Source organism: Buteo buteo, chromosome 11 (genome assembly GCF_964188355.1).
Source record: "Buteo buteo chromosome 11, bButBut1.hap1.1, whole genome shotgun sequence".
Lineage (NCBI taxonomy): Eukaryota > Metazoa > Chordata > Aves > Accipitriformes > Accipitridae > Buteo > Buteo buteo.
In genome coordinates this window covers 30,627,840-30,655,675 of record NC_134181.1, presented here as the reverse complement: position 1 = coordinate 30,655,675, position 27,836 = coordinate 30,627,840, and the positions used below count along the sequence as shown (strand labels likewise).

The 27,836-nt window shown below is 41.2% G+C and overlaps 2 protein-coding genes and 1 long non-coding RNA gene across 7 annotated transcripts in view; 2 read left to right on the top strand and 1 right to left on the bottom strand.

Moving 5' to 3' along the window:
- The first annotated feature begins 13 nt into the window (after window positions 1–13).
- On the top strand, window positions 14–21,615 carry BCL7A (BAF chromatin remodeling complex subunit BCL7A). 3 transcript variants are annotated; one of them, XM_075041298.1, is made up of 6 exons: window positions 19–315; window positions 8,197–8,278; window positions 11,657–11,753; window positions 13,738–13,905; window positions 16,910–17,031; window positions 18,021–21,615. In XM_075041298.1, exons 1-6 carry the CDS (start codon window positions 224–226, stop codon window positions 18,090–18,092), a joined length of 633 nt encoding a protein of 210 aa, XP_074897399.1. In that variant the 5' UTR covers window positions 19–223; the 3' UTR covers window positions 18,093–21,615. The 3 variants fall into 3 exon arrangements, with proteins under 3 accessions (XP_074897397.1, XP_074897399.1, XP_074897398.1); XM_075041297.1 differs by lacking the exon at window positions 18,021–21,615 and adding an exon at window positions 4,432–4,540 and having other exon boundaries at window positions 206–315; window positions 16,910–18,013; XM_075041296.1 differs by lacking the exon at window positions 18,021–21,615 and having other exon boundaries at window positions 14–315; window positions 16,910–18,013.
- Window positions 21,616–23,596: 1,981 nt separating this feature from the next.
- LOC142037187 (uncharacterized) lies at window positions 23,597–25,051 on the bottom strand. Its single transcript, XR_012652300.1, has 3 exons — window positions 24,678–25,051; window positions 24,312–24,492; window positions 23,597–24,003 (listed from the first exon to the last, which is right to left on the bottom strand). It is a non-coding gene; the product is annotated as an uncharacterized LOC142037187 (long non-coding RNA).
- A 446-nt stretch (window positions 25,052–25,497) lies between these two features.
- Window positions 25,498–27,836, top strand: part of MLXIP (MLX interacting protein) — a 53,945-nt gene continuing 51,606 nt past the window's right edge. For all 3 annotated transcript variants that reach the window (XR_012652299.1, XM_075041295.1, XM_075041294.1), the window contains exon 1: window positions 25,498–25,904. Coding sequence is in view for 2 of the 3 variants with exons in the window: in XM_075041295.1 (XP_074897396.1) it covers window positions 25,534–25,904 (371 nt within the window). In the remaining variant the exon portion in view is untranslated. The remainder of the gene's footprint in view (window positions 25,905–27,836) is intronic.

The window sequence follows — 27,836 nt, the reverse complement described above, 5'->3', positions numbered from 1 at the left end:
CCCGGCGGGCGGACGGACGAGCGGGCGGGCGGGGCGGAGCCGAGCCGCGCCGAGCCCAGCCGCGCCGCGCCGAGCGGAGGGAGCATTGTGAGGGCGGGCGGACGGACGGACGGAGAGAGAGAGAGAGAGAGAGGGAGAGAGAGAGACGGACGCCGCGAGCAGCGCCGAGCGCCGCATTCCCCGCTGAGGCCGCCGCCCCCCCCTCCCCCCCCTCCCCAGCAGCATGTCGGGCCGGTCGGTGCGGGCCGAGACCCGGAGCCGGGCGAAGGATGATATCAAACGGGTGATGGCGGCCATCGAGAAAGTGCGCAAATGGTGAGCGGGCCGCGCCGCGACGGGACCCCGCGCCCGCCCCCCCCCACCCCTCCCCGCTCCCCTCGCCCCCCGCCGCCACCCCCACCCCCCGCTCCCGCCCGCCGCGCCGTGCCGTGCCGTCCCCTCACGGGGCCGGAGCTCGCCGGGCGGCCGCGGGGGGCGGGGAGCCGGCGGCACCCAGAAGCCATTTCGCTCCTGCGAGTCACATGAAGGCGGCGGCGGCGTGTGAGGGCGAGAGGCGGCTCCATTGTGCGGCCGAGCCCCCTCCCCGCCGACCCCAGCCCGCTCCCCGCTGCTGTCCCCGGTCCGCCGCAACCGAGGATCCCGGGCGGCGACGGGGGCGGGCGGGCGGGTCGGGTTCCTCCCGCCGTCCTCCCCTACAAAGGGCACCGAGGAGCGGGCCTGGGGGAGCTCCTCCGCCGGGTCTGTGTGGAAATAGTGCTCAAAGAAGTATTGAAAAAAAAAAAAAGGGCATTAAAAATACCCCTGTAAACCGCCCGAGAGGGTTTTATTATTATTATTATTATTTTTGCACGTTTATTTATTTATTTTACCTTACAAGTTGCCCAGGTTTGCACGTAAGCGCAGCAAACCCGGGCGGGATCGTCTCCCACTAAGGCTCCGGCGGTTGTAAATGCCGAGCGGAGCAGGAGAGAGCACGTAATTGCCGCTGGAATTTGTTTTAAATGATATAATTAAAGGTTGTACCCCCGGTGAAATAATTCCCTTTTGTTAGGCCTTAAACGTGTTTTGGCATTTTCCCGCTTTTGTCTTTTTCTGCTTTTGTTAGGAAAATCAACATGAGGTGTTTAAACAATACAGTAAAACAGTCAATGCAATGTTCTGCACAGTCGGTTCAGGGTTTTGGGATGGGATAAAGAGCAGTGCCAGTGTGACTGGAGAGCAAATCTTTCTTCCAGCAAGTTGAATGACTGTTCAGTAGTCTTTGTGCATGTATCTTAAAATACTTACTTTAAACATTTGAAATCCACGGGGAAATCCCTCGGGTTAGTATTAATCTGCATAACTCAGCTGTTTTGAATGTGGTAAAATAAGGGGACACTTTTATTGCAATCCACAGCTAATGCTTCGCTTTCGTTAAAAGGAGAGCGAAATGCAGAATTAAACATGTTCGTTATTCGGGTGAAATGGATTGTTGGGTTTTAAATGGCCTTGAGCACATGAATGGGCCCGTTGGCTTGAGCTGGACAAAGAATCGGGACGTGTGTCCAATAACGCAGGGCACGAGATGGGGATTTCAAAGAATCCAGCCATTGTGTAGGGAGCCGGAGCAGCCCGAGCACCACAGTTCGGTTGGTTTCAGGAACTCTCTTCTACTCGGGTGGTGTTTTTTAAGTGCTGTTTGCTGACTGCTGGGCCAGCTTTGAAGGGTCAGAACAATATATAGCGAGGTGACAGGACTTTTGTTCAAACAGGAGCATTGTTGGATGTGTGGGACTATTTTGTCTGTAGGTATTTCATTCATGAGCATAGCATACTTCCTTTGAATCCTAGTTTGCGGATTTCAGAGAGGAGGAGAGGCAGAAGCTTGGCCATTCAACAAAATGTCTAATTTTTTTTTTTTTTCTTGGCAAGGGCTCTCTGCCATCATGTCAGTTGCTATGGCTTCCTCTATAAAACAGAAATCTTATGGTATAAATAGATTTTTTTGTATGTTTTAACCCTCCTGAGAGATAACTTGCTCTAAAGGGTTCCTGTACAGGATCATCAACATTTCTTTTTATTATTGTCAGAAGTGTTCTTACAGCTTGTTGTGTGTGCATCTCACAAGTATTTACATAAGCCAGTTTTCTTATTTTTAAAGGAATCGTAATTTGAAGGTGAATCTCATGATCCCCCCCCCTCCACCTGCAGTCAAGTACAGTGGGAAATTAGCAAGAGAGATTCTGTGTCTTGTGGTTTAAATGTTTTGAGAAGACTTGGCTTGTTAAATTGAACTTTACACACTAGCGATTCCTGCATCTTCAGAAGAGCCACATAGGCAATTTCCAAGTGTGCAGTTTAATTTGCATAATAGGGGCAATTTGTTGCCATCCACAGCTCTTCTGTGGAAATGCAGCCACTGAAGATTAAAATACCTTGCATCCAACATTTCATAGAACAAGAGTTTTCTTAGATTTGTGCGCTCGGAGCGCTGCGTGCCGAGGATGAGTAGAGAGGCAGACCAAACTGTAAACTCTTCTGAGCGGACAGTGGCTCCTGCGTGTGCTGCCCTATGCTTTATCGATCTGTGAAGGTGTGCAGCAGCCTTGCCGTGCAGTGTTACTGAATGGCTGTACTGCCACATCTACGAACATGCCTATTGGAAAGCAGTTTCCACCAGTGCAGACTTTGTTCCTTAGAAAATTAAGTGTTCTTAGACAGTGAGCCCTTTGATGCAGGTACCCTATCTTCATGTGTGTTTGTAGAGGGTCTAGCACTTCTGGTATTACTGGAACTTAGTAGTAAACAGTGAAGTTGTTACATTTTTATCTGAAGATTAGTGTAACCGTATCTCCTTTGTTTAAACCACTCTCATGAATGAGCATCTATTTCAGAAAACACATAGCACGTGTCCTACAGAATACATGGTTGTGTTGTATTTGTGTGGCAGAAACATTAAATTTCCTTGGCTAAGAGGGTAGTTCTACTTCTTTTTTAACAGTACTTACAATTGTTCTTTCAGTCTGTTTTAAATAATACTCTGAGATAAATTTATCTCAATGAATTGTGAAACGTACAGGATTGTTTTTTGTCTTTAAAGATTGATGGGTATGCATAGATTCTAAATGGGTTCTCAAGAAGAGGCAAAAACTATTGTGCCCTCAACCAGCATTAGGAAAATACTGGAAACACTCTTGTTTTATAAAAGTCTGATTTATTAAACAAAAGAAAATGCAGACATTTACTAAAAGACAAGTAATGGGCAGGAGACAAGTGTAAGTGGTAGGACGTGTTGGGAGGCAGTGAAATAATTTGCATGGGTACATAGCACTGCTGAGCTTTTGGACAACTCTGCAGACATTTAAGGATGGAGGTATGGTGTGGCTGATGTGCATAGGTACCCTGATTAAACAAAAGAAAATGCAGACATTTACTAAAAGACAAGTAATGGGCAGGAGACAAGTGTAAGTGGTAGGACATCTTGGGAGGCAGTGAAATAATTTGCATGGGTACATAGCACTGCTGAGCTTTTGGACAACTCTGCAAACATTTAAGGATGGAGGTATGGTGTGGCTGATGTGCATAGGTACCCTGATTTGGAGAATGTTGGTCTCCATTCAGACTTGCTAAAATATTTTTGTGCGGTATGTAATGCTCTGAGATTGAGCTTCTGCAGGGTTTGCTGCTCATGCTTCCTTCTTAAAATAGGCTTTCACTCTGAAAAGTAGTTATGACCTAGAACTCCTTAACATGATGTCTTTGCAAAAAGACTCTTTGCTACTACCAGATTGCCACCCTAGTTTAGTCTGGCTACGTTGGCTGTGTTTGATTTCCTGCTAAGATTGTAGGTCAGGTAGCGGCAGTCGAAGTAGAAGTACCCAGTGTATGTGCAGGAACTGTCCTGAAGTACTGTAGTGGCCCAAACACGCTGTTATCATGCTTGAATTACGATACATTTTTTCTGGCGCACGATTATTTCTTTTTGAGCCAGGACATGGTCTCGGACTTTAATGGAAGTTGGGTGTATGTTAAAGGTAGAGTTTTGTCATGTGTAAGCCATGTTTCTCTTTATTGTAAGAAAAGGAGCTTGTTGCAACGTGGAACCTAGTGGAACTTGCTTAAAAACAGGCTGACCTGTGTAAGTTAAAGGAGACTCTTGTAATATACCATATTTACATAAACTCAGACAGAAGGTGTCCTTAACTGTTAGTCTTTGTCCATTCATGCTACATGGTATTTTATTGTATCTGCAGGGTGGTCAAGAAACACCATGTATATTTGGGGCTACTTCACGGTAGTCACTAGACAAATGTCTACATAGCAACAGGCGTGCTCTGAAAAGCAAGCCTACTTTTCAAAAAAATCTTTTTTTTGTGCATCTGACGGCACTTTTTATGTATAATAATGGCATTTTCTTTCCCATTCCCCTTTCTCCTTTGCTTGATCCCACAGGGAGGTCATAATTCTGTGATTTTCACCAAACTCTGTTGCAATGCAAGTGAGTGTGATGTGATAAATTCAGCATTATGACGTCACTTCGTGATCATCAACAGAAGATGGGGTATGTGGGAGCAAATCCTTGTGTAAATACAGATCACTGTGATAAATGATAGTCACGGTAAAAGGCCAAATAAGTGTGAAAGCCTTTTCTTGAGTGATAATATATTGGCAGTAAAGGCTTTCTGTTTCTTTGCCATCAAATGTTTCTAGCACTCATTGCAGCTGCAGAAGCTGCCTTGACACTTTATGTATAAGTGTAATATACACTGTTGTGTTTGCTTACCAGTATATTACTTTTATACATGGAATTTGATAGTAATCTTTGGAGCTTTAGCGTTAATATACAAAATATAAATCTATTTAAGAGTCTTGGGCTATTTAGAATGGGGAATTGAGTATGTAATTATGTAAGTTCTAGGATATTAGTATGCCTCAGGCATAAGCACTAAAGAAGTGTTGATACTAATGCTTACCCTACGTATCCTTGGCTGTCCTTTAAATGCTGTGCAGATACGGTTTGGAGTTTAAAAATGCTTTAACACAATTTCAGATAAATGTAAGGGTTTGTTTCTGTTGCATTGATTAGTTTCTGAATTTACTATAAAGTATTTAAGATACTTTTCAGCATGGAAGATTAAAAGAAAAAATATTTTTGTATATATTTTAAGTTTTGCCATTTTCCAGTGTTGTTATTCCTGAGTCATTCATGGAGGAACAGGAGAGGTTTGAAACCAGAAAAAATGTTTTTTTTGTAAAGCTACAGAGTTTGTCAGCTAGACATGGGCAAGTAAAGTTGATAATTGCCACGTTTTTAGCCTGATTAACTCTCAGGTTGATGGTGTTCCATCAACCACCTTTTCCAATCCACCAGTCAATATAGAGATCAACCTATATAGTATAACAGGGGATGGTGTAATAAAAATATTGCCTAGTGATCACTTAACAAAGATGGAATAGAGTTAGGGGAGTGGAATTCTGATCAGGCTCTCAAGATAAGTGGGTTCAACAGTAGATCCATTTTACAGCAGGAAAACAGGTGGAGAAACTACTTTACAGCAGGAAAACAGGTGGAGAAGCTACTTAAGGTTTCACAACAGAATGGGCACGAGATTTCATTAATTCCTCGTTCCTACTCTGGCATTTGGTCAGCGAGGATATTTTGTAGTTTGTGCAGCATTTAGCAAACTTATTGTTATGGGCAGCATCAGTAAATTGTCAATTCTAACTAAATGAAAAGGAAAGTCCCTGATCAGCAGGTTGGGACAATGTCTTTGCACAAAAGATAAAAAAGTGAGTGTTCAGAGTAGAAGTGGTTTTGGGGATTTGGGGGGTGTGTGTTGTTTGTTTGTTTGGTTTGGGTTTTGGTTTTTGGCTTGAAATGGAAAGGCAGTAAGTATTACAGAAAATATTCGAAGCTTTATTTGCAATAAACATCTTAAATCCTGAAGTTATTTTACCCTGTTGATCTTAAATGTCCAAAAGTCATTACGTTTCTTTGTTAACAAATTTGTGTTTGTGCTGCCAATGATTTTATTAAGTTTTAGGGGAGGTTGTCTTCTTTTTTCTTATTAATACTTATATGGTCTTGAACCTTCAATACTGTAAATGCTTACACATGTAAAATATTTGAATAGTAGCAGTGTGATGTTGGGTTTCCTTTTTAGCCATAAGTGTTTGCAGGACTGGGATGTTGGTGTACTTCCATCACACAATATCCTTATTCCCATTGTTGTCTGAATTTACTGTGTATTGAATTCAGTAAAAAAATCCCTATAGCTGAGGGTTATCAAAACTTAAAGTGGTACTTAAGAAGCTCAAAGAATTAAAATGTCAGGACTAATTTTAATACTAGAAGGAAAAAGTTACTAATATAGGTTTCCTCCTGTGTTCTACAGTCTGTCCAGTGAAGATGCTGTGTGAGGCTGCTTTGAGATGCTAACAGGTATCTTGAACTTTTGGTTTTCCAGTGCAGCATCTCTAAGTAATATTTTGCTGTAGGAAAAGACTAAAATCTTGGGGTTTTTAAAGCATTTATTCACCTCTCCCCACACCCAGAACAAAACCACAACTGGTTTTATTTCCATAATTTCAAAGGTTATCCTAAGTAGAAATAAGTTTAGTTTGTCTTGTATCCTTAAAAAAAAAAAAAAAAATCATTATCATCTTTTCACAATTAAGTATGCTCTCATAATTGACATGCCCTCATCTCCACTGTCATTTTTATCACATCTAGCAGTAGAGCTCCAAATTAGCGTAAAATTGGGTTTTGACATACTTTAGCCATCTAGCGTACCCAAATGGATGTATCTAAACACATCGAGGAAAAACGGTGCTCCAGGAAGAGCAGTGGGAAAGAAATGAATCTGAAATAGTTTTGTACTTTAATTAAAATATCCTCGTGGACAGATCCAAAACTTATCAAATTGTCATATATAGCTTTTTTTAAAAAAAAACAACAAAAAAACCAAAAACAAAACCAGGAAAGTGTCTCCTCTAAAGGGAAAACAAATAAGATTGGCTTTAGTAGCTAAAATAAATAGTCAGGAGGATGTTTGTGGCATTTGTACAATGTGGCTGCTTTTGATTCTGGAAGCCCGTTCTAAAAATGGAGCATCGCATATGTATATTTGGAGTCACATCCAGCTTCTCCCATCCTGCAAAGAACATTTTTTTTTTTTTTAAATCTCTAACTGGGTCCCAAATCTATTATTTAAATGTGTTTTTAAAAAAGAAAAATGCTTGAGATCTCATGCCAAATTAATTTCAGATGTTCCTGAATATTTAATGGAATTGGTCTTTGTTGTTAACTTTTAATCGATCCATTTGCAGAGCTATATTACAAACCCAGGAACCAGCAGTGGTAATCTGTGACCTGAAAACCGATCACAGAAATGTGATGAAATTTCTCTGGCATTGTGGACCTTCTTTTAATATTCTGATATAAAGAGCTCAAGGAATTCATCCCTTAACTAAGTGTTCAACATCCTTTCCATCTCCACACTCTGTGACTGCATGATGCCCTCCAGCCAGATTTCCTTCACAATTTGTCAATGTCACGACTTCACGGCTGGCTGGCAGGGGTCTGCACAGAGTGCCGTAGGTTATGCTTTTTCCCTCTCTGATAGCCTCAGCCTTGCCTCTCCAAGAGAGCTAGGCTCTCCAGAGTCTGAATTCTGCATCACAGCACATATTGCTACCAATAAGGCTGTTGGTTCTAAGGCTAGAATTTCAGAGCTGTCTGACAGGAGTGTTGAGTGAACGTTAAATTGCTAGCAGCAAATTTCTACCCAAAAACAAACCTCAGATGGTCAAAATGCATTTAGATTTCTAAAACCATTAAACAGCTTCATGACAATCAAAACACTGGTCTGTCTAAAACCTCTTCTGCTCTCTAGAAACTTAAGTGAAAATTGTAGGCATTAAATCTGCATTTTCAATAGCTGTTCTTCTTAACTGTATGTTTAATCCAGATCTTATTACTGCTACTGCAGTTACTCACCTACTCAAGTAACAGCCCTGAGAAATCTGGAGGTTAGCAGTGCTCTAACAAGTTTCTGAAATGCAAAGAACAATTTGCACAATGCAGTACTAAAGACGATGTAATAGAGATCATCCTACTTAATAGCCTATTTAAATCCTTGACAACTTACAATAGTAGATCACTTTCTTTTGAATCTGAAGTTTAACTTTAACTTCTCCTGCATTGTAATTTTATAGGGAGAAGAAGTGGGTGACAGTTGGCGACACATCCCTAAGGATTTACAAATGGGTACCAGTAACAGAGCCTAAAGTCGATGATGTAAGTATCCTGCAGATGTCTTGCTTTTTTCAAGATGTAGACACTCATGTTTAGGGAAAGTCGAGAGAAATACGCTCTCTATTCTTTGAGCCTTTAAGCTAAGACTGGTGTGGGTCTTGCAAGTGTTTGAATAGAAGAGCTCTAGGGAAAATGTTGATCTCTACAGAAAGTGATGGTGATGGTTCAGTGGGTGGCAGTCTTTCTGGAGTCAACTTGGATCTGTTCTCAGATAACTTAAACGTTTGGCTTGAAACTGATTTTTGAAACCTTTCTCTAACATAATAATTGGGAGGTGGGGAGGGAAAGCTAAGACATCAATTACTTTTCCCCTCTTTCTGCCTGATGCTTTAAAGGAAAGTAGCTGGTTTGGAACTGTGCAGAGAATGTATTCTATCTGTGCATCACTGCTGTTTTGCTCAAAAATAGGTGCAAAGCACTGAAGTAAGGGTAGGGAAATCCTGTGGAACTGAGATCACTTGTATTAAAATGTCCAACCCAAGCAACACAGCAGACATGCTTCTGTTGTAATGTGTGTTTTCTCTTGATGAATGTTTTGTGTATGCATCATGTTTACATTCTTAGCGTGCACTGTTCATTTGCCATGATACCATCATGTGGCATAAAAGTAAGTGTAAAAATGAAAGTTGATAGGGCTTACAAATTGTTTTTCAAAATGAACATTGTTCTCATTTTATAAATTGAAATATTGTTATAGAGAGAAAACTAATCCATGGTACCACAGTAAATTAATGATACAGTAGAATAGATATCCTAAGTTTGGTATTCCTTCCTTGGGCTGTCATGTGCTTTTACTTTATTTGAAATATGAGTTAAGACCTATCTGGAAGATAACTGCTCTGTTAATAAATGTGTAAAATGATGGGTTTTCAGACAAGACATTGTCATGATCTTGTCTTACTCAAAGTCCAAATTCAAGACCTATTTTTGATTAGTGTTGTTTTAACTGTGTTTGTCTCTTTCTGTGCCTTTGGTTGTACCACAGATTTCAGTGACTATCAGAGTTGTGGCAAGCCTCTTGTATTCTTCAAATGCTTGAGCAGCATCTGTGTGAAGTAACCCTTTGTGAACTGGGAAACCTTTCCTGGTTTCTTTACAGAAACTCATTCTTTCTAGCTGCCAAATTTTTGGGTTTATTTTACTGTTTAAAATACATAGGGGGGGGAAAACTGTGCTATCAGAGAGAGAGAGATAGATGTAGGATACTTAGGCTCATGGCTTCTGAAAATTGTCTTCCTGCAGTTAAGGTGTGCCTGCATGGAACTTTGAAATAGAATTTTTAGTGAGTTTCTGGATCAATTTTCAAGGTGCTGGTACCTGAACTCATTCTCTGTTAAGAAGAATGGGTTTCTATAATGGTCTCTATGTGCAGAGTTTAATTGTATTTTTTGAGCCATCATCTTTAGGTTTAGGCTCCAGATTTGCTGAAATTGGGACACTTGTTCAAGACCTGTTACTTTGGTGTCCTACAGTCACATTCTGGTCATTACAAGTAGAGGCCGTTGTGCAGCTGCAGTTGTTGCAGGCTTGATGTAATAAGGTCTTTTTGCTCTGGAAGTTTTCACAATTAAACCAAGTGCATACATTTTAAAAATAAATATCAGGTAGGGGTCAGTTTGGCTAATTTTGTTGTGGACATCCTTTCATATCTGATTTCATCCACCTGTGAAGGAGCAGACAGTATACTTGTTTTTTACCAGAATAGGAGAATGGGATCTTTTTTACTGCTTCATGTTTCAAATGGAAGTTGTCTTTGATTTTCCTGAACACAGGTTAGATTACCTCCCCCCCTCACATGTAGTTCCTAAGACAATTTGACATTTCTTTGAACTAGAATTAGGTAGGCTCTTTCCTCCTACTAGTTTTGGAAGGCTGTTGTAGAACCTCACCACTCTGATGGTTAAACATTTTTTAAAAAAAACTTTTCAGCTTAAATTGCTCACAGTCATTTTTTAATATTTCTCTTGTGGCAAAAATGTCCTTTTTACCTTTAAAAAAACCCAAATAACCAAACCTGAGAGAGATTATGTCCCCTCTGAACTTTCATTTTGCAAAGGTAAAGAAGTTCATGTGCTTTCACCTCTGTTTCACATATTAGGGAATAAATCTGGCTTCTCAGAAGTAAAAATACAATTTAAAAATAAGCCTAATAATCTATTTAAAATAGAGGGAAAAGTGCTTCCAGATATCACTTGTTGAATTTCTTCTGCAGTCTTAGACAATATTTGATTGTGGCTTTAGTTCCTTCCCTCGTTGGAGGACACTACTGTATCCGAATGGATGGGTTGCCGAGCGTTCTTCCTAGAGTCAGGCTTTTAATTGTCTTCTCAGCAGGCACGCAGGATCCTCCAAAAGCAGCGCAGCTGGCTCTTTTTCCTATGAGACTGATTACGTCACCTCTTAATTGAAAATGCTGCATCCCTTAGCAGACGCAGATTTTCCACGTGATGGATGCCACTGTCTCTTCCTTTGTTTTAATGCTTGCAGTCCATACTGTTGTTCGGTCATGAGCATGTTGTGACCTATTGTTCATGTAGGACTGTCTTGCTTATGCTCTTTGTTTTAGGCCAATCTGATTTTTCTTAATCCATCTTTTAGTTTTAATGAAGAAACAGCATTAGTTGTAGAGAAGGAGGAGGTCTCTGCAGTGTTGGTCATTGAGAAAGAGGTAAAAAGTTGTCTCTTTAGTGTTAAAATTTTAGATCTGTTATCATTCCTGTTGTGCATGCATGCATATTGTCTAGGTGTATTCTACAAGCTTTCTGATATGGAAGGGAGAATGTACTGAGTTTTGTAGCAGAGTTACAAGCTCAGAAATAGGGTAGTTTCATGAATTTTAGCCCTGCCTCTGATCAGTGATGTTCTTCTCTTTTCCTGGCGTAGCAGAGATTCTTTTGACCTTGCTTTTGTAGCTCTTTGGACCAAGTACATAGTTAGCAGCTAGCACCTCCCAGGTTCTCTGACTCAGTTTCAGCAAGCTGTTTAATCACTGTGCCGCAGATTCCCTGTTTGTAGAATGAGGGGTATTACTGAGTACTTCTGCACTTTTTACAAAAATTATGCAGTTGTTTGAAGATAAAAAGCCATGTTTAAGTGCTGACTGTTACTAGAATTTCTGGATAAAAACCTATATGTCCTAGTGTTTTGTGTCATGAAGAATACAATTAGAAAAACAGCCCTGCAGTTATTGGGACTAATGCATTATTGATAATGTCAGTTATTATTACATTGGCTTTATTTCTAACTTGAAATTAAGAGAGATGGTTACAGAAATAATGAGTGGGAAGGGTTTTATATTGCAACATCTATTTCTCTTCATGGTGGTAGTCTCATTTATTTGTGGTACCTTTTGTTTTTCAGAAAAATAAGAATAAGAAAAAAGGCAAAGATGAAAAATGTGGCTCTGAAGTGACCACTCCAGAGAACAGCTCCTCTCCAGGGATGATGGACATGCATGGTGAGTGGGAGAAGGTCAGCCCCAATTAGCCTATTACACTGCTATGAAGGTATAAGCTAACAGTGTCAAATTCTCCATTGCTCAGATGTATGCACAGCACAACTGAGTCAAAGTGAATACAGCATCAGATACTCATTTGGTACTTTGGACTTCTCTTCTGTGGGTGTACTAACAGTTGTTTAAATGCCATTTTTATTTAGGCTGTGTGTAGGGAAAAAATTGTTAGTGGAGCTAAATATGAAAACAAAAATAGAAATATTTACCATTCAAAATACTACACTCAGGTGAGGTAGTAACTGTCAAAATTGCTGCTTGAAGAACCAAAAGACCCCAAAGCCTCAGTGGCACTTTCTGTAAGTTCTGCAGGTTTTGTACTTTTTAACTCTGTAGGTGATTCAGGTCAAAAGAATTCTGCAAGAGCCAAGAAAGTGAGCTCTGGTTCTGAGGTGTCTTCCTTCTGCTTCAGCTTGATGAAATTCACTGGTTAAGAAAATATTTTTTCACTTGCCAGTCAGGCACTATTAGATCAATTTTTTATTATTATTTTTATTTTTTTTAATGTCAACTGTTGAGTGTTAACCTGGTGTTTGTTACAGAGGAGCTTGCACAGCTCAGCTCTGTTTCAATTTTTTACCTTCTAGGTGTTTGGATAACACTAGTTTGGATAACTTATGGCTGAGAATGCAGCACTATTTGAGCTGATAAGAGGGCATCACTTTTTAGTGGGTTGTAAATTTTTAATTTCAATTTTACTTGCATTTGTATTGCTTCCTGGTTGGTTTTTGCAGTGTTCACAGCAAGTATGGCCTTGCAATTAAAGGATTGAGCAGAATTTTCACAGATCTTGATTAATTTTTCATCTGATTCAAACCTCTTAGCTTTTGACTTGGTCAGATAATTTAATTTTCTTAAGTCTTGTTTCTCCCACTCATGAGGTGAATATACTGCTTGCTTTTTTTATCATATCTCACTTGCGTTTTTAAGCCATTACTGTACAATTTCATGATAAACTTAATCTGATCTGACTTCAAGCTGCTCTGAAGAGAGATGGTCCCATCACCAGCTGTGTGTTTCTGAAGTCCTTTGGATGTAATGATTGTACAGGTGCAGAGGGAGGTGGATCAACTTGCATGTTAGTCATCTAACTAATAATGTTTTGCTGGGTTAGTTTTCTTTAGGGAGCAGGAGCTTCCCTTTTGGTTACCCGTGGTTGTTAGACTGGCTTAAAGATTGCAGGAAGTTGCACCCCACTGCTATCCATGAAGTGTTAGCTGAGATACTTAAACCACTGTCACTGGTTTTCACAGGAAGAGGGTACAGGCAGAATATTTCCTGTTAACTACAGAGACACGATCTGTGCTGCGGAAAGTTACTGTGATCCAAGTTTTTGGAGGCTAGAGAATATGCTGCACAATTACCACTTAGAAACTGTTGATAGCGGGACTAGATGTTACATTTTACCTTGATGGGCTTTTGTTGGGTTTTTTTGTTGGGGTTTTTTTGACCTTCAGGATACAATTCAAAAAGTCTGCTAATCTGAACATTGTAGTGATGGGTATTTGTAAATCTGCAGCATGAACACTTAATTAGCCCTGTATTATATGAACTATAAAATGAAGCTGTAGCTTCAGTTGATCTATTTTACTTGTATTACACAATTCTGGGTTCTTTTGGAAGAGATCTGAGTAAAACAGTCTTGGTTTTATTGTATAATAATAGTGAGATCACCTTTTTTGCAGTTTTCTATTTTTTAGTGACTGCTAGAAAACTCCTGTATTACAGCATAGGCTGCAAGAGCAAAAATTGTGGTGGTGGAGAAAAAGGTTAGATATAGTGTTAGTCTAAATGCTTGGACTTGATCCCCAACAAGCTAGACTGTATCATGTGTTATCAGGGCATAATGCAGGAAAAATACGGAAGAATTAAGGTGTGCTTTTTATCTTGTCAAATTAGACTTTCATGTTTTTAACTCTTTTGTTAACAGATGACAATAGCAACCAGAGTTCAATAGCAGATGCTTCTCCAATAAAACAAGAAAACAGTAGTAATTCAAGTCCAGCACCAGAACAGAACTTGGCAACACAAGCAGACGGCACTGAAGTAAAGTCTGATGAAACTCAGACAGAAGCAAAGGAGCAGCCTGGTTCAGAAGGTAAGCTGAAAAGACCATCTTCAAAGCCAAATAAAAAAACGTTATCCTTTAGTGTATCATTTACTTGCTTATCCATTCTAAGAACTGAGTGTTAACAATTTGAAAGAAATAGTTTCTGAATTCTTGGCATTTATGTGAAAATGGACCATAATCTCTCTGGCCTACTGGTTGTCCTTCCATAGAACTGGAAAGGTTAGATTGACATTCAGGGTCTTCTCAGAGAGGAAACAAAGAAAATACTTGGTTTATTGTTGTCATAATCTCGGTCTTGGAAGAAGAAATAGTTTAAAATCATCTTTAAAATGGCTGCTACCATGTAATCACACAAATCCTGTAAAGTATTACTTTTGTAGATCCATGAATGTTATCTAGTGTGAAAGTAAAACAGAGGTGAGATACTTTGAAATTATTTTTTTAATTGTGTAAACTTTAATGTAAGCTTTCTTTTTTCTCAACCTGCTAGTTACTTATTCAAAAGTGAGCTCTGAATTCTGTCATAATTTTCTCAGTGTTACAATATTGTACTGCAGTTGTGCACAGATTAAAAATACATGTGGGTTAAGAGCTTGTTCTGAACCTCACTCTTTAAATGGTATTTTGAGTAATTGAAACATGCTCTGTATTTATATTCTTGGGAAGATAACTTTCTCCATCCTATTATAACAGATAAAAGATGTCCTTAACACCATTCTAATGATTTAGTTGCAGAATTCTTCCCATAGCAAAGCAATTAAATTATGCCCTCCTGATTTAGTTCTCAGCTCAGTAGATCCACTAACCAATTTAAATTTAGAGCTTTTATCTTGGTAATACCAGAATGGTTAAGTATGTTAAATGTTGTCATTTTAATTGCGGTTAAAATTTGACAACTGAATCATCACCAAATTGAAATAAATCAGAACACCATATCCTTCAAAGAAAATCTCAACTAGTATATTTGGTCATGGTAAATGGTAAGGATTTCCTCTTAGGTCTAATATTGTCTGAACCTGCTTGTGTGAAGTTGTTACATAGCATGCATGCTCCCCTGACTAAATTTAGGTTCCAGGAAAATCATACCAAGTTCTCTGGATTAGTTCCAGAGCCAGTTACTGTAAAATGAAAGGGAGAAGTAATGGCAAAAAATACCTGTTATTAATGTGTTTTTTTTTCTTTTGGTTATATGCTGTGTTTAAAAAGTTATTAAATAATTATTTATCTACCGAAGTGTATGATCAACCAAACCCCTGGAACTGTGACATTATTCAGCTGGATAGGGTTAATGACCTTGTAGTCTATCTCATGTTACTACACTGAAATCAGGGAGGTTCCTTAAAGCTAGGGGACAGTTTGGGTGGTCAGAAAAGTCTCATGTGGACTTCTTAAAGAAACAGGTACGTTCAAAACATTTTGCTGCGTAAACAAGTCATTGCAGGCATTGGAATAGCTTGGAGCTTGGCAGTTTAAAATACGGATCCCCATGCCCAAAGGCCAGCAGCAGCTTAAGCGGTAGCTGTCAGTAGCACTGGAAGAGAGCACAGCAGCTATGAGCTGTCTGTTGTGGAAGTTGCTCTAGGTGTGCTTTTTTGTCATGAGGTGATGAGCACATCACAGAGTGCTCCTTAGCTCAAGTAGCAATGTATGCTCAGACATACACAACAGAAATTGAAACTGAAATTCCTTCTGACCCTTGGGACTTGTTTCTTTATCAGTATGAATATGCTTTTCTGGTGAGACATGGAAAGGAAGACAATTCTGTCCGAGTTTGCTGAATATGATCTTTGAGACTGCTCATCATAGGTGTCACTTTAATTCAGTCAGAGAAACTTTCAGAAATGCTTGTGATCCTTTTCATACAGTACACCACAAAAATATGCATTACTTGCTGATTATGTCATCTTCATTAACCAAAGTTGTAAAAAAATTTTTTTGATCTTGCATTTCTCATCATCTAGAATAAATTTGTTTCCTGGGTCAGGGACCTGTGGAAAGATCACTTCATAAAACTTGACTCCATGCATACTTCTGAGAATTCATTCAAGTCAAAAAGGATTTTTAAATGATGTGAAGGAAAGAATGGGTTCCAGTCCTTGAATGTGGGACTGTTCTTGATGTGGGTAGTGAAGGAAATATAACTGACCTTTTACAGTCAAAGGGGTTTGGTTTTGGGTGGTGTTTTTTCTGTTGTTTGTTTTTTTTGTTGAGTCCCTGCTTCTGGATGTACTGTGTTAAACTTCCAGGGATCTTTAACCTGTAAAGACATTTTAAGTGCCCCTATCCCCTCTTTGAGTCAATGGGTGCTTTAAGCCTGAGTCCTCTGTAAGTCTTGGGGGGAAGGGGGGGGGAAGAGGGGGGGCAGGGAGAGAGGTGTTTAAAAAAAACAAACAAAACACCCAAACCAAAACAAACTCCAGAGCTATAACAAGCTGGAAGACTTCTCCACAAGTATGCACCAGAATTAAAAATTCCACAACTTTAATGGTTAAGCTAGCTAGCTGAATTTCTAAATTTTATGTTAAAAGTAGTATCAAGCAAAAATTGGATTTTAAATACGTGTCTGAATTTCAATTCAGATAACTTTATTCTCTCTCCTGAGCTACACAGTTTTAGATCCATTAGTTATAACAATTCAGCCCTTTTTGTAGCTGCCTTTTACATCTGGTTTGAAGCAAGTTTCCTTGCGGTCAGTCCCTTTGCAGAGTTTATGTTGAAACTTGTTTGCTAATAGCGTTGACATCGGTCTGTGTCACAGGGTGTGCGGGAGCTTAGCTCCCTCTAGGGAGCGATTCCAGCAATTGTATACTGCCGGCACCGTGAAGGCGAAGGTCTTCTGGCAGCAGCCAGTGGTTGTGGTCCTGGAGTTTGGGCTTAATTCATTATATTCATACAGTTGTTATGTATGTTATCATTAATGGTTACATGTGGGTGAAATTTATGTGTTTGAGATGTTGCTAATGAGAACATCCTAAAAGCTCATGCTGAATGCTTTCATTTGTTTGTTTAAAATTATTTCTTGAAATTTCAGATACCTCTGATGAACAGAATTCACAGTCTTCAATGGAAAATTCCATGAATAGTTCAGAGAAAGCAGAAGTTCAGTCCTCTGGAGAAAATGATATAATTACAGAGGCATCTAAAAACTCTCAGGTAACTTTAAGTGCAAAAGCCCAGTTACTTGGAATTTGGAAAAGAGTATTTTTACCAAAAAGCAGATGTAAGGAGGCCAGTTGTGTATTTAGACTTATTTCCAAAGGTGAGGACAGTAAAGCAGCTGTAGAGTATTAAGTGTACATGTATCTGGTTAATTTGGTGGTTAATTTGATTGGCTTCTTGCTTTCACATAATTTGAACAGTAAGACTAGATTGGTCTGATTTATTTTTCAGTTTCCTAAACCAGTCTGTGTTAATTTTGTAAGGGAATATTAAAATTTCATGTTAATAAATTGTTTGGACCTAACCTATTGGACAGGCCCCTTTGAGGAGCATTCAGAAATAAAATACCTTCTATAAAAGTAAATGCATATAGCAGTTAGGAAAGTTAATTTTTTTAGATTCAGTGGGTGAGATGTTTGGACTCTTACTCACTGGTATAGTGAAAAATTCTGTGTGGGTGGGAGAAAGAAATTAGCCTTGCAGTTGTCCCCCTCCACCAAGATCCTCAGGCAGAGCACTGCTCAGTCCATTGGTTTTCCTTGTGGGTGGTTGGTTTGTTTCAGTGCACACCTTGTGCTTTCCAAACCTTGCGTGTTCTGTCCTGTAGAGATTGCTTTGGCTACAGCAGGAAATTCGTGTGCACTTGGTGCGGGTTGTGCTCGAGTGTGGAGCTGAGGGAAGTCCAGGTATTAACCATGCATCAAGGCTGTTGCTTGGAATATTCACTGTGGTTTTTAGCCTGGAACTAGAATTTTGCCCTTTGTCGGTAGACAACAAGTGTAAAGATGTTGAGGTAAGATGTAAGTAGAGGACTGATTTCAGGAAGCAAATGCACTCGGTCATGTCATTCTCGCATCCAGGGATGCTTTGTATTTTACAAATGACACACCAGGGAATTTGTTCATGTTTTTTGTTTGATGTTTATGGTGCCTGAAATTCAGTGCAATGATAACGTGGTTGTTTTTCTTTTCCCCCTCATTAAGGACTCTGAAGGAGTGCCACCTTCTAAAAAGATGAAAGTAGAGGCTTCCCAACAAAATGTTGAAGAGATTTAGACTATAGATTTTTCTGGTCAGTTTTTATGTAAGGTACATCAGTGGGCTTAATTATAGAACAACCTTACTTAAGCATCTTCTCTTGGATGAGGACAGAACTCCTAACTTTTCAAGTTACCAAGCAAAAATCCAAGAAAGCCTAACAAAGGTTTAACTTCTCAGACACTGAAAACTTTTTCCTGTGAAACAAAACATTGAGAACTTTTAAGTTACTGTCTCTGAAATGGTTGGAGTAAACAACTCAGGAGGGGTCTACGCACTGTTTCTAAAGTCAAAATTACAATTATGTTGCTGCTGTATTTTTTTTTTTTTCATTTCTCTATTTAACATTGTAAGATATTTAAGGATGGTACAGGTCAGGTATTAGCTTTCATGTGAAGTTCATTGTTCTGGCGTGATGTCTGCTTTTGTTTTGTGCCTTGTGTTCTGAAAACAGTGCTAACTTTTAAAAGTTGTTTTGCAACTGTCTCCTTTGCAAAGTGGCCTATGTTTGTATAACGCCATGTAGTAAGGCTTTTTTTTTTTCTTTTTTGTTTGGGGTTTTTGTTCTGTTTTTAATTTTTAAATCCCTGGTGCTTAAATTTTTAACAAATACAGATCAGGAAGCCATTTTCACTCTTGGAGTCCAAGGAGAAAAAGGAGCTTGATATTTTATTTTAGCAGCTATAGTGGAGATCTTTTATTGAATGCATGGCATTCGCAACTGTAAATTTGGTCTTCTAAATACTTAACTTCATCAGAAGTTAACATGATCTGTTTACCATTTATAGTCCAGATCTGAATATATACTATAACACAGCAGTTAAAATACTTACGTATTAGGTCCAGATCTCTGTACTGGGTACAACTTGCTTTACAGAAAAGTTCCACTATGTACATAAATAGGATCAAAGGGATTGATGCACAGTGAATTTATTTTCAATTGGTCTTTTTTGATACCGTGTTTTCATTGAACTGGATTTCATTGTACTGTTTCTTTATAAGATGTTTACTTCTGTGTTCCAGGTTAATACTGTATTTGGGGTTTCTTTTTTTCTTTCAGCAAGTCTTGTAAATAAGCCTTGTTTCCATAGTCCCTACATCATTGTTAGAAATGTTCCTTCTTTTACAATTATGTTGAAGTGTGCTTATGCTAAACTTGATTGAAAGGCACGAAGTATGTGCAACTCCCTTCAAATTTGTGGCATGTAGAAGTGCAGAACCATCTGCATCAGGGCACAAGGGCCTGATCTTACAGTGGGCTTTGTACTTCCAGGGTGAGCTCCCAGTTGCAAATAGCTGGTGTCGGTGGGAACTGCTTATTTCTCACCTCAGTACACGCACACGCGTGTACATACATACGTACATATTGCTGGATTGGGCCCTTAGTCTGTCGTCACTTTGTGTGAGAGATGGAACTTGTAATTTAAAATATGATCTCACAGCTATGAAAATGGTTGCATATAGTTTGTAAGCTAGGAACTGTAAATACTTTTTTAAATGAAAAAAATTGCTTCCAGTTGATACATTTTCATAATTAGCTCTTCATTAAGCTTATTTATTTCTGAATTCTCCAATAGTGAAAATGGCTTGCACTTAGACTACTGCATTGCGTTTGCAATTACCACTTTATTATGAAAAACAATGGGGAAGTGGGGGGAGGGAATAGAGGGAGGGAGGAGTGGGGAGCCAATACTGACCTTCCATAAGATGTTTGTAGGATTGAACTCCAAATAACGTATGACACTCAGTTTCGGAACCTTATGTTGAAATAAAACTTTTTGGATTTTAACTGAATAAAATTTGCAAATCATTCATGAAAACAGTGTGCTCCCTAGTAAGTTTCTGGGATTTCTGGTCTGATCATGAAGTCCATTAACATTCTGAAAATAAATGAGGAGCCAAAAACTATATTTGCACAATATATGCAATGAAACGGTAGAATTCTCTCTTGAATTGTGTGTATGCCTAAAATGTGGATAACTGGTCAATGACGATTGATTTGTATGTATATTACATTCAGATTTAAGTGATATTTTGTGAGAAGTTCTATTGATATATTAAGTGGGCAAATCTAGAAAGATTCAAACTTAAAAATATTTTTGATTTACTAACTTTTTGTTGTTTTTAATGCTAAAACAAAACAAATCTGATGCCACCTTTGACAAGTAGTCATGTTTACTAATCCCTATCTTCAGGTGCATCGCAGCAAGTTTTTAATTTTAATTTTGTAGGTGTTTCCAAGGGAGTAAATAGACTTTTCATTTAGAAACTAATTCCTGTACTTTAGGGAAGAAATAAAATATATAAATAGCACTAAAAATACCTCAAATTTTTCATTAGATAGAAGCATTTATTGGCATTATTGACATCAACAGGTTTAACTATAAACTTCCTTTTCTCTCCTGTGGCTTCTGCTCAGAACTGTTCATTGTTCTGTGGCTTACAAGACAAGGCATCATAACCATATTCCTAGAGGCTTTATTTCTAAAGTAGTAATGCTTTATTTACAGCTTATACAGAATACATTCAGAACTTTTTTTTTTAACCAGAGATTCTAGTGACAACAGACAACTGAACAAGCAGATAGATTTGGGTTCCTTAGACCTGTTATTGTCAGTCTCTAAGGGAAGAGACTTTGACATTATCTGGTATGAAGAAATCCAAAATAGTGTATAAGACTGTTATTAGTCTTTTTTTGAAGTGCCTGATAACATTTATGGGCCAACGGATGTGATTAAACACATTTTAATGCCAGAAAGTACAGATGGGACCAAACCAGAACATCGAATTCAAATCAACCTGAGGTTTGAAACCAGATCTAAATCCAGCTTTTTTTGGCTTGGACCTATCTCTACCAGAAACTTGTTTTATGAACTCACTGTAAAAGGGTTTATTGAAAGCATTGAGACGTGGAGCAGACGGAGAGATGTAATTTTTTTCAAGACGACTGAAAGTTCTCATACAGCTAATGTTTTAGAAGTAGTGCAAATATCAAGAAGTGCTTCCTTGCTACAATGCTGAATGTTGGAGCTTCAGTTACAAATAAATACAAAAAAAGAAAGGAAAAAAAAAAAAAGAAAAAAAAAAAAGAAACTAGAAGCAAGCAAGTAAATTAGCTGAGTTTGTGGAACATGTGGGAAGGCCTTCCGAATAAGCGATTTACTCAGCCAAACATTTTATAGCAGAACTATTCCTTGGAATTTTTATGCTTGGGAAAGTAGTTGTTAAACATTCCAAAAAGTGCTGGCACTTACAAAACAACAAAAAATAATCAACAAGGCAGTATAAAATATTGGTTTTGGGTGGCTATCTTCATACATAAACATTGTCATGTTTTGGAATGTTCTTTATATCTAAGGGCCTGTTAGAAGGTGTAAAGAATTTTGTTTTCTTCAATACCTAATCGTTTTCCATCTTATGATTTGTGTGTGTGTGTTGTACAGCAGTATAATTTTTCACTTATTTATTCCATCGGTAGTTATGGTTTGTACAATGTACAATGGTTTCATTTCAAAAATAAAATAAAAAATCACAACATGAATGCTGTGTGAATAATTTTTATCAAGAAACTTAATCTCAGTTTGTTTTTTTAATTTACAATAAATTTCTGTTTTTATAAGTGGTATTTTTAAATGTGCATTCTATGGCGTTGTCTCATTTGGTAACATGTAAAATGATTCACCTTTGAGTGGACCAAAGGTGTCTTGATACTGCAGCAGGACACTGAGCAGGGCGGGGGCAGTTTGTAGTTGTTGTAACAACAACAAACAAACAGATATGGCCAATGTAATTACAGCAACCTGCAGAATAACTCGGTAATTTAAGGTGCTTACTGTTGGCTTGGTACTCAGCTAATGTGTTGTGTTAACTGAAATTGGAGGGAGGAGGGTGTAGTGTGGAAACATGCTTCAGTTTGGAAACATGCTGGAGTCTGATGCTAGCAAGGGTAAAACTCCTTAAGAGTTTTGGAAACATTCTTTACATTCAAGATGGATATAAAGCGTCCAGCTTATTTTTAGTGTTCTGTGTGCTCTGTCCCGAAGTAGCCTGCAGTTTTACAGACAGCTGAACTGGTCTGCTGGCTTACCACTACCAGAAGGGTGAGCCACAGCTAGCTTGCCTGCTCCCAGCTTGACTTTGTTGCCTTCTTTGCATTTACTGAGGTGCTCATAGCATCCTCTCATCAACCACTTAAATTTGCTAACCTGGGAAGAAAACTACCCATTTGAGTTAGGTTTTTTTTCTTCTCTGGATTAGTGAATTAAATCAGCAGACTTCTACAGAGGAATTGTATGTAGGGTGGAACTGGAGAGAGAGGAAAGAAGAGGTAGAAAGGAAGATGTAATTCAAGGCAGGTCTCAGAAGGAAAGACCTCTAAAAAGGTAAGGCTTGTGCCAGTAAAGGGTGAAGGAGTGAGCAACAGCAGAGCCTCGCAGAACGGCACGGAGCTGGAGGTTGGCCCTGCGGTTTGCCTGGGAGCAGGACGGGCAGAGGAGCCGGGGGAGTGGCAATGGGATGGCTGGACTCGCAGTGCCTGCAATCAGCCCTGCAGTCTGAGGCTGTGAGTAGGATTCCTTGAGCTCTTGCACCTCATCAACATGGGAATGCTTATCTTCCAGTCTGTAGATTGAGGAGGATAATCTCTTACCACTAAGTGTTGTGGAGTACACTGCGGGTATATTTTTAAAGAGCTTGAATGTCTCTCTGTTCAGTGTGTATTAAAGTTGAATTCTAAGTTGGTAAATGGCTGTTCCTCCTGTGCTAAAAGCCTGCGCTGTTGAAGGAACATCATCAGAAGATGGTGGCCTACCTTTCAGTTTGCGCTGCAGATTGCTAAAAAAAACAGTAAGAAAAAAGCATACTCAAAAGATGCTGCTTGTGGCCCTTTAGTGTTTGCCTGTGCCTCCCGGAATTCCTTACCGTGCAGGAGGAGAGGATAGCTGGGAGTCTTCACCTGTTGCTGATCACCTAAATGCTGATCTTAAAAAAGACAAACCAAGAGGTCTGTCTCCAGAATAACTGGATTTATTTTAAGGGATGCCTTTTTGGGTGTTTGCACTGAGGATGACTAGAGGAGAAAACTCTGAACTGCATCAAATGTTAGTCACAGCTTCAGACTGCTACCCCTGTTTTTAAATGATGGTTTGGTGTACTGCTAACTCTTCTTAGAAAATTGCATTGCTACCTAGTGACTTTATTTTAACAAGTGACCCCTCTTTTCACACAGGAAGAAGCAAGTGTGGCTTGCTTATAATTTTGTGAGGTAAACGTATAGGCTGTTGTCATGGAAGAACTGTATACAATGCTGTTATTGATGTGTGGTTGTGATTATTTTTTTTAGTCCAGGTTTAGTTCTTAGCAAACTACATGTAAGACTTAAAATATGAATGTTGTTTTGAAACACTTTCATTTTTTGTACCTCGCTGGGAGATAGCATTGCCTTTTTTTTTTCTTTTTTTAAAACCAACATTAATATAAGGTAGCAATAACCAGCTTTGAAGCTAAATATGACTGTGGCCTCTTCTAAGAATTTTAGTCATATGTGACGCTGACTTAGAGGTGAATGTTAGTCTTGATTTCTGAAGGTTTCTACTGAGCCCTCACATGATGTGACCATGCCTTACTGCTCCTTTCATGTGTGGGGAAGTATTTGACTTCCCAATCCTCCCATAAACACAGTGATCCGTCCTGATTTCATGCTCTCTAATGGAGATCACTGCAAGGGCATAATTGTGGTATTGCAGGAATGTGTCTTCCTTCCGTGCCCAAGACTTGCTATCTCTTATCTCTTGAGCTTCCCTTGATCTTATTTCTGGTTTTACAAAGCAGAAAAAGTAGCATGTGGCAATTTAATGTTTGGGTTGTTTTTTTTCCCTCCTGACTATGTAGAAGAGCCTGGGTTTTTCGTTTTTCTTTTAAGTATGAGGTCCTAGAACAGAGAGAATATAAGCAATTTAGTATAAATGCTTTGGAGTATGCCACCTAGAATACAATTGCTCTCCTGGTGACGGAGGTTTGCTCTGCAGGGCAAGCTGGAGATCTTTTCTCTTGACTTTGTATATACATATGTACGTATATGGGGGTTTGTGCCGTAAGCCGCTGTTATCTCCTCAGACTAATACATCTGCTGGCCCTGTTGCTGTGCTTTCATGTTGACCTACAGGATCCATTGCTTCCTTTATGCTTTTGAGGAGGATGAAACCCAACCTTTACTTCCCCTGCAACAATTGTGCTTACTTTTTGCGCATTACCGAGCAGGTATGTGGGTTAGGTGTGAGCGACCAGGCTGGCAGTAGAAGCTCCGTGTCCTGAGTTTTTCTCTGCAGTGGCAGGCTGATCCCTCCAGCCATGTTTGCAGCCTGTCTGCTGCAGGTCTCCAGCTACTTCTGTAGCTGCCCTGGCTTCTCGCAGGCTGCTTCTGGAAAATAGTAAGCAATTTACTGTATTAAACATAGTTTAAATCCATTTCTAGCACAATCTCTCTCTCATCAACATTCTTAAGCCAGTTCTGGGCTGTGCTCTGCATCTTCTCGTTTTCCTAAGAGTCCCTTAAGCTTAGGGGTGTTTTTCTGAGGAAGCGTATTACCGAAAACAGGCAATTACCTCCTTGTGATGGTTCTGTTCGAGTGACCACAGCCTCCCCAGGCCTCTTCCCAGTCTTGAGGCCGGAGTTGGTTATGCATTTTTGGTCGAGGCTTCCGCGCGTGCCACTTCACGCCCCACAACACTGTCCTGCTGGGTGGAAGCGCCATGCTGGATCGTTTAAACCGTTGCTGGAGGACAGCAGTAGTAGCATGGCACCAGGGCCTTGGCGGCAGCCATGCCTTCCCCTTTCTCGGTGAGGCTGGTGGCGATGTGAGGTGTCTGTCCGCCCCGCGGGGCTGTTTCATGGTCGACTGGTGTTAAGGGGAAGGATAAAACATGGTGGGTGTCACTTATGGCCAAGAACTGGCCTGGTTCTGGGTGTGTGGGGGAAGCGGGATGGTCCTGCCCTTCCCTCTGAAGGAGGTCTCCTCTTGTAACCAACGGGCAGCTGGCGGGGGGGGGGGAAGCAGCCTCCAGGGTGAGGGCGGGCTCCAGCTTTCACCGAGGGAAAACACCCTCTGGGGTGTTTCCCAGTGGTCCTCAGGGGGGCGGCCTGGGGGCTCTCCCTGAGGGGACGTTGCCTCAGGGGCGGCTGGGGGCCGCGTGGAGGCAAAGCGGCCTCGGGGGTGCCACGGGCGGGAGGGGTGGGCCCTTTGCTGAGGGAAGGGGGCCGTGGGCCGGCGGCCCGGGCGCGCTCCCGCTGTGGGAGGCGGCCCGCGCGGCTGAGGCGGGAGCGGGGGAGGGGCGGCGGGGGCGCTCCGGCTCCTTTAAGCGGGGCGGCGCGGCGCGGCGGGGGCCGGCCCGGGGCGGAGCGGGGCGGTGGCGGCAGCGGGGCGGGCGGCGGGCTCGGCCGGCGCCTGGCGGCAGCGGGGCCATGGCCGCCGACGTGTTCATGCGGCCGGCGCGGCTCCTCGGGGCGGCGGGGCCGCTGTCCCCCCGCACGGAGCCCGACGAGGACTCGTCGGACACGGACGATGGGGGCGCCTCGCCGGGCGGAGGGCGGCGGTGCGGGCCTCGGCGGGGGCAGCCCCCGGGCCCCCAGATCATCCACTCGGGCCACTTCATGGTCTCGTCGCCGCACAGCGAGCACCCGCCCAAGAAGGGCTACGACTTCGACACGGTCAACGAGCAGACCTGCCAGACCTACCAGTTCGGGGCGGCCCGCGGCGGCGGGGGCGCCGGCGGGCGCCTCAGCATCGACGCCTCCCTCACGAAGCTCTTCGAGTGCATGTCCCTGGCCTACAGGTACCGGCCGCCGCCCCCGGGCCGCGGGGCGGGGACCGGGGGCGGCGGGGTAGGGCGGACCGGGGGGCTGGGGACGGTGCGGAGGGGGCCGCGGGGCTCCCGGGGTGAGTCACGGCCGCGGGGAAAGCCCCGGCTGGGCGTCGGCGGGGGGGGGCGGGCCGGGCCGGGGACCCGAGGGCGCGGTGAGGGGCGGGGGGGAGCGAGGCCTGAGGCGATGGGCCGGGGGCCTGGGGGCAGCCGAACGCCGCCTTTCGGCGGTGATATCCGCCCCCCCACACCCACCCACGCGTGGGTGTTCGCGTCGCTTTTGTTTTCAATGAACTTTGGGCTCCTTGCGGGCACCTTCCGTAGGCCTGAGATCACGGCGGCAAAGCGTCGCCCGAGCCCCTCGCCGGGAATGGTTTGGGGTGAGCGGAGGGGTTGTCATTGCGTTTTCGCCGGGGAGGAGAGGAGAGGAGAGGAGAGGAGGTTGGGTTGAGGGCGTGAGGTGAAGTGGGACCTCGTCCCCCGCGTGGGAGTGCACGCTGCCTCTGCAGACTCTTCGTGGCACTAGAAAATGCTCAGCATCTCATGGTCAGGCTTGAAGTTAGTGGAAACATCTAGTGCTGAAGAGTCTCGGGAGAAATCCTTAAAGGGCAAAGTAGACGTTTGTGCCCTGGTCTGTGTGAAAACCGGCCAATTCCCCCCTCACCCCCCTTTTTATTTTTATAACAAATTCAAGAAAGCGACATCTGTCATTGTTTCCTTTGTTCCAGTGGTTGCAGCTGGTAGTAGCACTTCCTGGGTTTATCTGCACCTTTTGCTCAGACTTCAGTTTTGCTTTTCATCTATTTAATAAGGCATTATTTTCACATTTATCCCCTTTGTCTGTCATCCAAAATGGAGGCAGAGCTATGGAATAGAGGTGTTTTGAAAAGATGTGTGCCTCCTCGAGTCTTTTGTTCCATGTGATATAGCAGAAATTGGTTCCAATCTGATGTTCTCTATTGAGCATATTTTGGAAGTCGATTAAAAGGAATGATGGAAAATGCCTCTGAGCGTATCAACGGAAATCCTTATTTTCATTTATAGGAACCATATTAGCTTACTAAAAGAAAATTAACTTTGCCCACTCCAAATTCCTCTATTTAAGTATTGCTCAATGAAGAGGAAACAAAAGAACTATCTGTTCTGTATGATTAGCGAGAAAATGTAATGTAAGTAATCTTCGCATTTTGATAATTTTTACCAAGCAAGTTATTAGTTACTGGCAAGAGAGTGGATCTTAGATAAGTTGTGTACAACAATGGACATAAATTCTTTGTGTTTACAAAAGAAAGAAAAATTGAAAACTTAAGTAAAAATTAACCAGTTTGCCTTCATTGTACAAGCTGAGAGGAACATGCAAAGGAACCACAAGTATTATGAGGGACAGAACTAGACTTCTCATGCATATCTTCACGTTAGCCTCTATCAGCTTTATTTCATGTTGTGCTTCCACCAGTGTGTCCTTGGGCTTTTGAAGCTGGGGATCACATCTAATGCAAAGAAATAATTCTGTGATGCTGATTTGACAATGCTGAACTCTGATGTAGATGCATAAATTGACCACCAAATCTATTTTAGGAGAAATAATTTTATACTGCTTGTTGGTGGTAGTATGAGGCAAGGCACAGAAAATATCTTCTTAGAGGCTACCAAAGAAAAGCACATTCTTAATATTTCTGTACGTGGATACCTTAAGGTTTGCTTAGTTGCAACCATGAAACATCCTGCCCAGGTTCAGCCTGCTTACTTGATGGCTTTGTGAGAAATTTTTTAAATCTGCCTAACAAACCCATTGTAAACTTGGGTCTAAAAAGAATTAAAATAATTATGGCAAGCCTAATTTGGGGTGATGAATGTAGGTATGAAATGAGGAGTCATTGCCATTTAACAAATGATTGATTAAGC